Raw genomic sequence first — 14,199 nt, 5'->3', positions numbered from 1 at the left:
CAATGCTTGATGATTATATTCTACCCCACAGAGACAAATACTGAGATAAAGTAGGTCAGCTTTAACGCTAACGGAGGTCGTATAATTAGACACACACACAACTGTAAGCGTACTTAACGTCTCCTGTGATGCATTGAAAACATTTAGGTATATACAAAGTAATATGTAAAACTGAAGCAATTGACCTAAACTATCAATATTATTGGTAGCAATTGTAATGTTGAGGGTCTTGTAGGTCTTTCTTGTCTGTAGTATCGGTGGGGTGTAGTGTAGAACGAATATACGTACCGAGCCTACTATACCTTTCGGCCGGGTACGAATTGGTCCCTATGTGTCGTAGTTGAGCATTGCATCCGAAAAATCACTCGGGCACAGTTTTCTATACTTTTTTGTAGGTTTCCAATTATTTATTCCAATTATTATTATTTTACGCGTGTACATGCATTTACATATTATTTTTGTCTAAAACAAACATAACTACCATTCTTGATATATACCGTACCGCTCACAAGACGTTAATTCACAACTTGTGGACTTGCCGTATAAATTTCCTTCAGAAAGACCTTCATATGTATTGTATAAAAAATAATGATCGATGAGATTTTGATATTTTATATAGTTCAGGTTTATTTCCTAGTAGGTAAGCGATATAAAAAAGTACGATAACATGCAAAGAAATGTTTTATAATGGTTTGTATAATCATTACTTTGCTCCATGAGCAGGAATAGGCACCAATTGTAGCTCTAAAGACGACACCATTTTCTGTCTAAAGTCTTTTGAGCTACAATATTACAGCTAGGGTGTAGTGTAGAACTCAGAACGCAGAATTGTTGGTTCGATACGTTTAATGAGTAATTTAGGAGTCGACTGTATACAAGGGTTACTGGTGAGTTATGTAGCAATACACAGGGATCACAAACGTCAACATTTAGGTATGATACCCAATACCTGATACATTTGATACCAAGGTAGCCACTGTATAACATACGGCAACATGGTTATTCATTAGGACTTATCCGTTTTATAATTTGCTTGACCTACACAATGTAACATACTTGAAAGCCGCACATGTAAATGTAGATAATTATATATTAGTCCAAATTTATAACTCTAAAATTCTTATCATTATTATATTATGTATACAACACAATGTAGCAAGGAATATGAAAAGATAATAATAATAAAAAAAATATGTAAAATTACTTTTATAATTAACACAAGGCATTTTATATAACATAGTTTTTTTCTCAAATAAATACATATTTTAAAGGGACAATTCAATGAGGCTTTTTTTCTGTTACATAACCACAAAGCAAAATGTGACATAAATGCATTGTTCTACATTCCTTATGAAACATATAACAAGAAATATTGACACATTTCACGACATTGATATTTATTTTATTGATACCGTTCAAAATCGTTGATCAATATGATCAATACGATTAAACAGGTACAACTTGTACCGTGTACCCATACCCGAGTCAAGCACGTTAAACAAGTGCAATACATATCAACTGAGGAGTTGATGAAACTGTATTAAGACAAGAACGCGATTCTAATAAGGTAAACACATTAGTGTAAGATCAATTTGAGTAGTTCAAGACAAACAGTTCTTTACTGCACTTGCAAGGGCCAGGGTTCGACACACAAGACATATGACCACTATGTGTAATGGCAGACAAAAGTGAGTTTGAACATTTCACGTACATTTCACTACAGTGGGCTTTTCTGGCATATCAGAGAGAAGCCAACTTATCTAATTTCTATTAGAACTGGGTTATTTCCGAAATATTAGACTGATATGTCCCCTTAACAATTAATGGAATTTCATTGGTTCTTACTTCATGTAATTTTGATAAGGGACCATATCTATTAGCATACGTATATCTTACTGCATCTTTTCAATATCATAAAAAAGAAAAATGTGGACAATAATTCACTTGTTTCCTTTCAATTAGGATTGCATGGTAATGAAAGGGTCTGAACATGTGTGTGGTCGACTGTGGTAACAAATGCTCTAAGATTGAGATTACCAACACACCAATTCTTACCAACTTAATACAATGATTTGAGAAAACCGCTTTATTCAAATAGTTGGTGGTGTCCTTAATTATTGTTTGATTTACAGGCACTATTGTAAAGAACCTTTGTAACAACGAAATGGCGCTATGAAATAGAAATGTTTATATAATTAAGTACAAATAGAAACTATTTAAAATACAGGTTGACGACATCCATATTTGCACTGGTGATAAGTTTATTGCTGTGTTGTGTGACCGATGTCCGCACGTTTAAGGTGGTGGACCTGACCCACGAACTGAGTGACACGACCATCTACTGGCCGGGTAACCCTCAATACAACTTCAGTATACTGGCTCGAGGACAAGGCAGCAGTTTCTGGTAAGACACATATCTAAATAATTACAACATGCTATTGTGTTACAAAGGAGAGGTTGGTCGGATTCAAAATGGCAAGCAAAACATTTTACTGCATCACACAAGTTGTGAATTCGTTCCAGTGTTTTTTGTTACTGCTGCACTTAATTCGATACAATTGCACAGTTTTTCTAGTCTACGGACTTATTAATACTATATCATTAAAACACAATGAAAACGAGATTCAGAACTAGAAAAAACATTGGACTTATCTTCATAAAAGATGATAGATAATATTCTGCTGCTCAGATGTCAGAAAAAAGGATAATTTACAGTTGTCGTATAACAAATATGAGCGGTCTTTATTGTTTTTACACATATATTTTTGACCATTGATAAAATCATTCGTTAGGTATTCGGTGGATTGTCGTCTTAGCAACAGGGGCATTTGATTGGTTGGTTAGTTGATTGACCTTAGGTCATTTAAAGATGATCTCCTCTGTATGTGATGTGTTGTGTGAATGTCTGTATATCTTTGGAGGCTGCGGTATATTCGTGCTATGTTTCTTTGCAATATTGTATCATATTGTAATTTCATGCATCGATTCAATACACAACCATATATTTTCATTCTTTAACGTTTTAGGTACGAATCTAACTACGTGGCACAGGCCGAACATGGCGGTACACACGTAGACGCGCCTGCGCACTTCTACGAAGGCGCATGGCGGACACATCAGATTCCAATGGAAAGGTTAACAGGCCCAGCAGTTATCATTGACGTAAAGGAAAAAGCTCGAAGTAATCCAGACTATCGAGTACAAGTTAGTGATGTTGAAGATTGGGAATCGGTCAATGGGCGGATACCGGATAATGCTGTTGTCGTTATGAACTCTGGATGGGGATATAAGTATCCAAATAAGACGGCTGTGTTTGGGACATCAACACCGGAAGTACCGAGCACCTTTCATTTTCCCGCCTGGCATCATGACACAGTCATGTGGCTCATCAACAAGCGCTTTGTGTATATGATTGGTGTAGATACACCGTCTACAGATTACGGGCAATCAACTGAATTCCCTACTCATGTTGTTCTTGCTAAATATAATGTGATTGGTTTAGAAAATGTCGCCAATCTTGATCGACTTCCGGTATCTGGGTCCCGTCTGTTTGCAGCTGTTATCAAGACTAAGGACGGAAGCGGTGGACCTGCAAGACTATTTGCGACTATTTCAACTGAGGAAAGAGAGTGCACGGCTACTGGATGTCGCCAAGGTTCGAACCTGTCAGTACTAACTTTAGGTATCACGATTATTGTATTATACCGAAATTTCTGATAAAAACTTAAATTAATACGTATATCCACAAAACTATCTCTAGAAATCCCTGTTTGGCACAATATTTTCATAGAGATGAGTGTTTTTAGGAATGAAGAGCCAGAGTCGGCCATTGTCTTACCATGGAAACCAAGAATTTTGGAAGTGTCTTGATGTTATTCAGTATAATCTATAACCGCTATATCGCAATGTTAACTTAACTCTGACAATATCTAAATTTAAAACCAATCATTGACCTCTATTTTGTTTCCATGGCAAACATTGGAAAGTTTTCACTTAGTTCTGACATTACCTAACGGACCTCTTTCACGAACAATAGAAATTTCCCCAAGAACCGATTTTATCTAAACTAGATGTTATATGTACCAACGTTAATGTCAACCCTTGATATGCGTTTAAAACATTCCAAAGATTCAAGGGCCTTTACCATGGCCAAATCAAAGTTGCCAAATACAGGTGTATGCAGTGTTCCATTTTAAAAAAACGTTATTATGCTTTATGTCATTAAAGTGAATAGTCGGGCAAAGAATACCAGTCTAAATGCGTTCATTGGCCTTCCAAAAGTTCTCATATATTAATACGACGGTCAAGTTCTGCTTACGTTTCCCAGTTCTGACCATTAAAAGAAAGGAAAGTTGAAAGCATTGAAAGCGAGGCTGCGTGGAAATGTAACCACGGACATAGTCAGCCGGGAGGACGTTTTAGGATTCCTATACTTTAAATTAATTTCTTCGTATGCAGATAGATTCTGACGAGAGATTTTATTTTTCTATTTCATAAGAAATTATACTGGATACATTCACACCATTTTTACCGACTTTAGCCATCCTTGCACGACCGTTCACTTTAAACTAATCACATCAAAATGGCATGAATGTAGATATAATACTGAATATGGGTCAGTGATGTTATAGATCGTAAGTCAATTTTTACTTGTTTTATGTCGTCTCTCGATTATTTTTGGCGTTGACCAATTGTGACATGGCACTGATAAAAGAGGTTCGGTCAATGATCACAGTTCATTTCAATCACAATACGCATTTACTTGATATCACGTGTGATATAATGCTTAAATATTGGTTTGAATAACACACGAGTTTGTTACAGGAATATAATTTTATCTCATTTACATCATATACATGTATTTCTATCTTTTACCTTAACGTAGTCTTAACAGCTTCCGGTTGGACCAATGTCTAAACATGCTGGATGATACCAACATTGTTATTTTCTAAATCCTGTCCATTGGAAACTGGTAAGGGTATTCCAGCCGCTTCCATGTACAAATGTGTTCTTGTTCGCTTTGCTTCAATACGCATTGAAGGTAAACAATGACAAAATATAATGACGAATTGCACTCTACTCTCTTTAAATTTATACATTAACAATGACGGCAGAAATATTCCATAAATCACAATGTCACCAATGCCCCTCGCCCGTACACAGATAAGGAGAATAAATTCTCCTGAGTTTACATCTAATGTCTCAAGTACAATCGCCGCAACAAAAACTAACATTTCGAACAGCGACATGAAGGTTGCAATGATAAGTACATTTGTCAGGGCGACTTTTCTACCCCTAGACAGATGACTGAGCGGTATAACGGCGCACTGTCTCAATTTTCTCCACACTAGGACACTGAATAGGAATACCAATGTTAGATATGTAGTTGACATCGCCAAAAGAAACACTTTCAGTTTCAGCTGGTAAAACATTTCAACACAATTGGTAGTATTGCTTCTCCACGAATCTATAACAACTCCAGCTATTGTTAAGGTTGTACACGGCCATGTAAACACAGATAGCACAGTGATAACACGTAGTCGCCAGGTTGAACATCTTGTATACCAAAACGGATAGAAGATGAATAAAAATTGGTCGAGCAGTAGCAGAATAATTGTTAATTCTGTCATACTGACTATAAAGGTCCAGTGGAATATTTTAAGCGTACATCCTACAGACGGTAGTGTAAATGCTATATGGATTGGTCCCGAAAAGCAACATTTGACAATCATATTGATGATAATGTATTTCATTTTTCTGGGAACATTTCTGCATTTCATCCATGCTATAAGAAACACAGTACAGAATAACGAAACGAGCATACTAACTATCACCAATGCAGTCCATAAATTCTGTTGTAAAGTTTTAACAATTTCCATCTTCTTCAAATTGGTCAATCTACACGTATAAAGATACTAATTTAAGAATAAGTGACTCGTAATATTCAGCGTTGATGAATCACTGCTTTTGAAAATCCTCTGACGATATATCGGGAACGAATAACGGTCCAACGTGGGATTTTTTTTATGATATACACAATTTGATATCTAGCACTCCAGCGTGAACAATTCAATATCATCATCTAATCTGTGAAATTTAATGGTAAGCGTCACTGACTAATCTGAGGTAGGAAATGTGATAGGGAGGGGCTACCTGGTATATCATGTTACTATGTATCACGATAGATACACAGTAAATACGATATATGTAATATACGATGTAAAATCGTATGTACAATGAAAACAGCAACTGCAAATAGATGTCTAGTGTACGGCGGCCCATAGGTTGAAAGTGAAAATATTTGGAATTTAGTTGTCATACACGATTTGCCGTATTTTTAAAAAATACTATTTTCCTAGTTTTCGTCTCGTATTGTGTACTTCATTTTAACTGGGCCTCCATACCAAAACAGTCACTTGTAATATCGCATACATGTATAAAGCTTCGTTTATCGTACAAATTAGGCTTGGAAATAAACAAAACCGGGTATATCGTTATTATATCTTCCCCAGGCGTTTATTCGGTATATTTTTGTTGAATTATTTAGGTTTAATATATATAGCATACAGTGTACAATATAACAAATATTTCGGTTCTGGAATGCAACGTTTAAGCGGTTTAGTCATGAATTTTATCACCAAGTATTTTTATTTATCATATTTAGACATTTATTTATCAAGTCAAATTTAGGACGTGTACCATTTTGGGTACTCAAACCTGCTGATACACAGGGCTGGACTAGACATGCTTCAAAGTTCACTATTTATTAATATATGCGCTGCTTACAATTAAACAAACATGAAGTTAAAACTAAAGACATATATTTGTGGAATGTTAAAAGAAAAATTTGAATTCAAGCAGACGTCAGAAACAAACAAATATCTTCAAAAAATGTACCAATTTGTGTAGCGTTACGTTACTGTTAATTTCAAACTAAATGGATGCCTGATTGACTGTTTTTTTCACGGAAGGATTATCAAAGATTTTGTCAGCAACTAGCAAAACATATGGTAATTAATATAACTTTAGTAGAATATACATACGTGTAAAATGAATTTAGACTCGACAGAAGGAAATGGCGTGAAAGTTACAGATTATAGTTCAAAATCAACAGTATCTGACTTCTCACTCACAAATATTTAAGTCGTTTCTTACAATGAAGATAAACATAAAATCAAAAAATGTATACAATGTTGTTTTTGGCCGTTTGTATTCCGTTTTCTGACAAATGATAGTGACAATGAATTTTACTCGGAGATGCGAATTGTCTGCTTGTAGTTACTATTAATGCCCTAATTTCAGAATCACAGTTCTTGAAATATCAACTAGTTCTACCTCTACATTTCGATGTATGAAATAAAATTGATTTCCATCTGATTGACATAAGCATTGTAATATGTTGGTACCGTCACAAATCTCATAATGTAAAGCTACATGTCTCTTCTTAACATTAATTAACATAACATTACTCTTTGTTAGAATTTGTCTACTACGTGATAAATGTGTACTGATTTGATAGTCATTACATTGTATGTCTAATGAGATGCTAAATAAAGGCTGCAAAGTCTGGTGTGGATTTATATTTATACAATGGTCGACTGCGATTGACCGCGATCCAGAACCGTTGCACCTGCCCTTCCGATTGTTTAGTTTGGCACTGAAGACCCTCCATCCAATCAATAATCGGATATACATGTATCCTGCTAAGCGTACCACCAATGTTTGGAGCATGATATGGATGTAATACGAGTCGGGAAAATATACCGCCATTTGACACTAACAGAGCGCACTACTAATTTAGGTACAATCTAACGTAGTCACTGGTTATTGAGTCGATCCATAATTGGTACAACTGAGGTAACGTAATTTATAAAACAAAGAATACTATAAATATAATAATGCTATTTATTCATGCCCAACACTTGTTTCTGATAATATAAAACATATATACTAAAATTGATACCTATAGATAACAATGATAACAAAACAACGTTCATGATGAAGTTGAAAGCAAATTTTAAATCAAAACATAATACCTTAATCAATGCTTAGTCTAATACATGTGTTATGTGAAATATGTAGGTAGAACAATAAATGATTTTTGGCAAATGTCTAGATGAAATGTGCATCAATCATATCACACAATCTATCTATATACCACATATACTAGTATTTTACATTTGTGATTGATGTTGTTTAATACAATAACTTAACCAAACCACAATTAAACAAATTAACTGACAAACAATGGGTATTGTGCAATACCTATAGTCAAGCGATTTTAACGATAAGAAAACAAAATGTTAAAAAACAAATGATAATTCGATGACAGCAGATATTTTCTTCAATAGAGATACAATATTATCTTGTCGAAAAAACCTTGGTGTTCTGGTATCATTCATCGCGTGGTTGATTTCAGTTAAGAAGCATAGTCCGTTCTGCGAAGAAGAGTTGTAATTAAAAACCAAATCACACAAAATGATAACGCAGTAGAAATAACTCTCCGCAGATGCTTATTCGTAGTAATACTCGATCTCAGCGTCACAAAACACGGTATTACACAATACCATACAAGCGAATATAAACGTCACACAAATGGGAACCATACTACAAGAAATTGCCGTCAAGAACCAAGCTGCAACAAAACCAAAAGCATTGAATTAGATAACGGAAACTTAGGCGATGAAAACATGTAACAGAAGAAACTTTAGTTGACTGATTGATTAATTTGTTTCAGTAATATTATAATAGTTTATTGCTTAATCAATAGTCATTGTAACAATACGCATAATTACATCTAAAACAGTAAATTTTTGATACGATGTTTACATTTCCAAAAACTTTTATGAAATGTTTACTTACTCGGAGGAACATATGTCACGACATCTTTTACATCAATCATGAAGATTTCGAGGAACTGGGTGGAGATACCGTGGTCGTCAGAGCAACAGAAATACACCTTGTAGTAGTCACTGATGTCTTTGTAACTGAATACTGGGTTCTCCACCGTGTATAAACGATAGGCTGTAACCAAAACACAGAACTATGTTAGATTACATCAGACATTAAAACTGTTTAAAATTATTGCGTTTTGATGAAATTGGACTGAGTCTATCATCGGTGACCGGTAACCCAATCGATAGAGCCAGTGTTGGGATTTCTTGAATTCGAGACTGTTACATTTTCTCATCACCTGTTACACGATATGTTAACCTTGTAAACGATTTACATCACTACCCACAGTTATAACATTTATGACTTCATGATGATTCCGTTAATGTGAAAATATGAAGATTATTGTTTCAATCCATTTTAATTTTATATTTGTTTGCATGAACAGTAATATCCATGTAAATAAAGAAAATGTTTACAATATAAACATCTGTGGAATGTCCGTTTTTTTATACAAAAGAAAAACTATCCATGCAGTGTACCAAATCAGGGGAATGCAAAATTAATTTGAACTCACTATCAGTTTCGTGTTGTTTTATGTATGGATTTGAGTGCATAGGGATAGAAATATGAGTAGTGCGACCGAAAATAGCTGAACACACTAACAGGTAATTAGATAGAAGAATACCCGGAGAGGTACCGGGTAGACGACAAACATGGATATGGGCGGGCAAGAACTTCAACACAGTTTATGATTGAGTCCAGAGATAGTATTCGCATAGGCCGAACTACCAATAATTGAAGCACAGAAAGCTGACTGTGGTAAATGATTGCCCTTGTATTATTTTTATCGCTATTCCATTTTGTATTTGGTCCGTTTTGGATAGTTAAACTTTACCTGATGGGTACCGGTCAGAGCAAATCATAGGCGTTGCGGTCCACTCGAGCGTTACTGAGCTGTTTTACGTGTACGTTTATTTTAAATTTAATCACATTAATCAAGTGATTAACAAGTAGATAAATCGCATTTATACGTTATAAGTTGGATTAAGCCAATATATTCCATGTAAGTAATAGTTTATTGTAGAACCTGTTTATTATAGAGGTAAATTGATCGAATATATCAGCTTAATGTTCGATTACTATTAGGTACTATGTTAATAGGAGGCCCAAAGATAGGCAATACATGGTTCGGTGTATAGTTGTATCGTATTTGGACCCGCACGATGGAGAGTATATATCTTTTGCTTATATTTAGTTTTAGTATATGAGGAATTAAGAATATTTCGAGGAATGTGTTATTAAGATAATTCTATTATAAATTTTAGAATAATATCATGAATTAACTATCATTCAGTTTGTTAGAATAATAAATGTATGGAAGCGTATGTGAGCAATAATTGATAGGTTTGACATACCTGCGGAGACATTATATTAATATGGAATTAGGCGGATTTCAACATATTTTGTCCTGTTTTTCTGTATTTACCAGCTTCTTATCCATGGAATGGGATGACAGACCAGCCAACACATCAGATGTGACTATGACAGAGTCATATATTTGTGGCTACAGTGGCGTAAAACAGGTCCCATGGCACTCAGCGGTGCAGTAACCCCGAGTGAGACGACTTACGTATGAGTCCACGGTCTACGACTGATGACCGATTGTGATACTTTATTGTTCCACCAGTGGCCAATGGTGGGCTTGTGACTTTTACATGACACTAAGGTGTCTACCATTGTTTGCGGTTTACGCTAGATGTACACTTGTAACTCATAGCTGGAATTAGACGGACATATCATCATCGACCAGAGGATGTTTGTTGTGCATAAGAAGAGAACAAGACAATATCAGTGACTTTCTAGTGGTGTGTGGTGAATGAGAGAGAGAGAGTGGTGAATGTATATGTATATTGATTCTATTATATAGTTTTATGTATATATAGTGTAAATAAACTTGTATATATTGTATAGAATGCATCATTGTGTGTTTTTTTTCCGAGTAAGTGCTGCGTCGCTCGTTCCACAGTTACAAATTTGGTGGCAGCGGTGGGATGACTGGTGCTAGTCTGCTCGGAAAATGATTTCATGATATGCATTCTATCGGGTAAATGCTGGAAAGGTTTTCCTCGGGCAATTTAGTGTTAAGGGGTTCCTTTTTTCTCTACAGCAGTCTGATAAGCTTGTGAGTGAGTCAAGTATATCCAGGTAAGTGAGTTTATAAGGAACACGTTTTCTATCTGGACGGGATACATGCCTTTTGCACGGATTGGGGTAAGTAACTAAGTAACTAGTTTTATCTCTATTGATTGTACGTTGATTGTGTTTGGTGTATGCTCTTTGTATTTTGTGTTTCAATTATGGCGACGGTTCAGGATCTCATTTCTTTAGGTAAAGAAATTGGTTACAGGTCCAGGAGTTACGCCAGTTTGTGGCTGAAGAGCAAGCTAAAGGCCAGAGATGAAAGGGAAGAAGCCAGAAAGGTCAGATTACGAGAACTTGACGAGAAAGAGAAGGAACGTCAATTTCAGAAGGAAATGTTAGCAGAACATGCCAGAGAGGAGAAAGAGAAAGAGGAGAGAGCCATTGAAGAACATAGGAGACAGATGGAATTGCAGTCGGCACAATCGAGACCAGTGCGAGATGGAACAGGAGTACGGGTCCTAAGCTTCCTGCTTTCGAAGATGGTAAAGACAACATGGATTCTTATTTGTGCAGCGATTCGAGAGGTATGCAACCGCTCAGAACTGGGATCAGCATAGTTGGGGGAGCTAACCTTAGCGCTCTGCTCAAAAGGTAAGGCGCTTGATGTCTTTTTCTCGCCTTCCTGTCGACCAGGCTCTTGATTACCAGGAACTAAAAGAAGGCTTTGCTCAAGCGGTTTGAGAAGACGGAAGACGGTTTTTAGGAAGGCATTTCGTTCTTCAAGACCAGAAGGCGGTGAGACTTTTACACAGTTTTTCCCTGAGGTTAGACAACTATTTCGAGAACGATGGGTTGAGATGACCAGGACTGAGAAAACCTATGAGCGACTGAAGGACCTAGTGATCAGGGATCAGTTTATTTATTGTTGTGGAAGGGAATTAGCGCTGTTCTTGAAGGAAAGATTCCTTCATCCTTGCAAGAGATGGCCAGACTTGCTGACCAATTTGCTGATGCTAGAGGTAGCAGGAATAATTTGATGACGTCGAGAACAAACAAGCATGGGGATGTGAAGCCACAGCAGAACAGCAGTGCTCATATTACTGACAACTTGCGTGGGAAAGCAACTGTACCACAGAAGGAGAGGAAATGCTATTCTTGCGGGAAACCTGGTACATTTGTCATTTGAGTGTCGCAACAAGAAGTCGTCCCAGCGTTGCTGCTGTTTTTAGGCGAGTCAGCGAAAGGACAAGAAATTGGTTTACTAGACACAAAAGATGTGAGGGTAGAGGAAGTCAAGCACAAACGAAGAAGTCCGACAGCTGCTAGATGTCCTCCGACACTGAGTGAGTCATGCAACATAAGGATGGCTGGGGCTAAGGGCATGCCAATCGCAAGTGGATATGTCGGTGATCATTTCGTCACAGTATTGAGAGATAGCGGCTGTAGCGGTGTTGTCGTGAGGAAGGATCTTGTAGACTCCTCTAGGATATCTGACCGGCGACAGGTTTTGCTCGTTAGCAGATGGATCAAGGATCCAGGTGCCGGTAGCAGAATTGGATATTGAACACGCCGTATTTTTAAGGGAACAGCTGATGCATGGGTATTAGAGACTCCTCTATATGACTTGATAATTGGGAACGTGGACGGTGCTAGACCCCCTAATCACCAGATGATGAGTGGCAAAGAGATGATGTGCACAGTTCAGGCAGTAGAGACAAGGGCACAGAAGAAGATTAAGGAGAGTGGGTACCGGCCGTTACATGTAAGGGATGCAACTGACATAGGAACCATGGAAGATATTAGGAAGGAACAGCAAGTTATCCTACTCTGTTGAAGTTCAGGGACATGGCGAATAATGATGACCAGCAAGACCGACAGGACGGAGGAGTTTCAGTGAGTAATTTATCACAATGGTCTTCTATACAGGAAAATTTCGGAGTCCAAAGGTAGCAAATGGAAAGGAGTTTCGTCAGCTGGTAGTTCCGGGTAAATTTTCGTCAGGCAGTCTTGGACCTTGCACATATCATCAATTATGGCTGGACACTTGGGAGTCAAACGGACATCAACTCGTGTTCTATCGGAATTCTTTTGGCCTGGTGTCCAAGCGGATGTTGGAAGGTACTGTAGATCATGTGACATATGCCAGCGAACTATTTCCAAGGGGAGAGTTCCTGTTTGCACCTCTAGGAACATGCCGCTTATAGATACGCCATTTAAGAGGGTTGCAGTAGACCTTATCGGACCTATTCAACCGGCGACAGACAGAGGGAACAGATACATTCTGACGGTGGTAGACTACGCGACTCGCTATCCGGAGGCAGTGGCTCTACGAGGAATAGAGACAGAACGTGTGGCGGAAGCGTTAGTCGATATATTTAGCAGAGTTGGAGTTCCAGCGGAAATGCTCTCGGATCAAGGGGCACAGTTTCACTTCTGATGTCATGCGTGAAGTTGCCCGACTGCTATCAAAGAAGCAATTAACGACGTCCCCCGTATCATCCTATGTGTAACGGATTGGTTGAGAGATTCAACGGGACACTTAAGCAAATGCTTCGGAGAATGAGCGCGGAACGACCAAAGGACTGGGACAAGTTCATCAATGCGTTACTTTTTGCATACCGTGAAGTTCCTCAAGAGAGCCTCGGATTTTCTCCATTCGAGCTACTATACGGCAGATCAGTTCGCGGCCCCATGATGATATTGAAGGAGTTGTGGACCAAGGACATGCCGGATGACGATGTGAAGTCTACATACCAGTATGTGGTGGACTTAAGGGAGATAGATTGGAGGAAACTTGTTCAGTTGGCAAAGGAACATCTAGAGAAGGCAAAAGGTAAGCAGAAGAAGTACTTCAACCGCAAAGCGAGGATAAGAGAATTGAAAGCGGGAGACAAGGTGTTGGTACTCTTGCCGACGACCAAGGCGAACAAACTTCTTATGCAGTGGCGTGGACCATTTGAAGTAATTGAAAGGGTTGGACCTTCGGACTACAGAATAAATCGTGATGGTAAGATCAAGACACTTCATGTGAATCTCCTGAAGAAATATATTGAACCACAAAGCAAGAGTAAAGATGCAGATTCTAGCGGAATACTTGGGTGTATAGCTACGGCAGTGTTGCACGAGGATGAGACGACTGTAATGGTGACACAGAGCTGGAGA

At 37.6% G+C, this 14,199-nt stretch overlaps 1 protein-coding gene and 1 long non-coding RNA gene across 2 annotated transcripts; one reads left to right on the top strand and one right to left on the bottom strand.

Moving 5' to 3' along the window:
• The first annotated feature begins 1,668 nt into the window (after window positions 1-1,668).
• On the top strand, window positions 1,669-7,567 carry LOC138313830 (isatin hydrolase-like). The gene is made up of 3 exons (XM_069254100.1): window positions 1,669-1,688; window positions 2,228-2,404; window positions 3,027-7,567. The coding sequence occupies exons 1-3, from the start codon at window positions 1,669-1,671 to the stop codon at window positions 3,715-3,717; spliced, it is 888 nt and encodes a 295-aa protein (XP_069110201.1). The 3' UTR covers window positions 3,718-7,567.
• Window positions 7,568-7,999: 432 nt separating this feature from the next.
• Window positions 8,000-9,225, bottom strand: LOC138313831 (uncharacterized). The gene is made up of 2 exons (XR_011207270.1): window positions 8,863-9,225; window positions 8,000-8,635 (listed from the first exon to the last, which is right to left on the bottom strand). It is a non-coding gene; the product is annotated as an uncharacterized lncRNA (long non-coding RNA).
• Between the last annotated feature and the right edge of the window lie 4,974 nt (window positions 9,226-14,199).

Source organism: Argopecten irradians, unplaced genomic scaffold (assembly GCF_041381155.1).
Source record: "Argopecten irradians isolate NY unplaced genomic scaffold, Ai_NY scaffold_0966, whole genome shotgun sequence".
Lineage (NCBI taxonomy): Eukaryota > Metazoa > Mollusca > Bivalvia > Pectinida > Pectinidae > Argopecten > Argopecten irradians.
The sequence above is the reverse complement of the archived record's forward strand: the minus strand, read 5'-3'. Positions and strand labels throughout refer to the sequence as shown.

Coding starts and splice junctions, on each gene's coding strand:
- LOC138313830 (XM_069254100.1), top strand. CDS start 1,669: ATGTGTAATGGCAGACAAAA. Junction 1,689..2,227: donor ATGTGTAATGGCAGACAAAA/GTGAGTTTGAAC, acceptor TTTAAAATACAG/GTTGACGACATCCATATTTG. Junction 2,405..3,026: donor GGACAAGGCAGCAGTTTCTG/GTAAGACACATA, acceptor TTAACGTTTTAG/GTACGAATCTAACTACGTGG.